This window comes from Bison bison, unplaced genomic scaffold (assembly GCF_000754665.1).
Source record: "Bison bison bison isolate TAMUID 2011002044 unplaced genomic scaffold, Bison_UMD1.0 scf7180017864304, whole genome shotgun sequence".
Classification (NCBI taxonomy): Eukaryota; Metazoa; Chordata; class Mammalia; order Artiodactyla; family Bovidae; genus Bison; species Bison bison.
The window spans coordinates 16,016,924-16,017,686 of NW_011494876.1; the positions used below are offsets into that span (position 1 = coordinate 16,016,924).

General features: G+C 56.5%; 1 protein-coding gene across 1 annotated transcript in view; it reads right to left on the minus strand.

Annotated features, from left to right (window-relative positions):
- Positions 1–484: 484 nt before the first annotated feature.
- DAG1 (dystroglycan 1 (dystrophin-associated glycoprotein 1)) overlaps positions 485–763 on the minus strand; it is a 20,714-nt gene continuing 20,435 nt past the window's right edge. Inside the window, exon 4 of the mRNA XM_010851856.1 lies at positions 485–763. This exon is cut by the window's right edge and continues 26 nt beyond it. Coding sequence (XP_010850158.1) covers positions 544–763 — 220 coding nt within the window. The 3' untranslated portion in view covers positions 485–543.

Below are 763 nucleotides of genomic sequence, written 5' to 3' on the forward strand. Positions count from 1 at the left end.
AAGTTTAGGTAAACAGCAGATTAAATGTAAAAACTTAACCTTAACGTCTGAAAGTCCTTTGAATTTAATCTTTAGCTACTGTTTTCCATGTTACATCCTGCAGCTAGACACACGTGAATAGAAAAAAACAGTACAGTTAGTGTTAAAGGCAAAACGCAGAGAGCCGCCGGGAGGCCGCCCAGCACTGCCTGCGAGTTCATTCACGGTTCCTCGCTCCCTCCATCTTCCTCTACTCCAAACGGTGCTTTCAGAGCCAGCCAGCCTTCAAAAAACGCAGCGAAGGATTTTCTATGAACAAACAAGAAGCTGTTAGGCAAAAATTAAAAGGAAAAAAAAATGTCCCCAAAGTCTCTCCAGCGGCTTTGGGGTTTAGGAGGACCGGAGAGGGCGGGCTTGTCCAGGCCCCGTGTGTGTATCCGTGTGTGCTAGGTCAGGTGTCGGCTCCCAGTGGGCGCTGGTCTGCAGGCCACCGGCCTCCACAGACAACACCGTGTTGTCTCCAGGGCCCTGCCCTACCCCTACCTCCACCCAGGCGCTTGTGGGTTAAGGGGGCACGTAGGGAGGGGGCGACCGGTAGGGGGTCATGTTCTTGGGCCGGGAGCCCTTGCCCTCCATGGGGGCTGTGAAGGGCGGCGGGGGCTGGTAGGGCGGCGCGCTGGGATCCTCATCCCGCAGGGGCGCATACTCTCCCACGGTGTCCTGGTTCAGGGGAGTGGTCTCGGGCACGCTCTGGTTGGGGTACTCGGGAGGGGGGAGGGGAGCT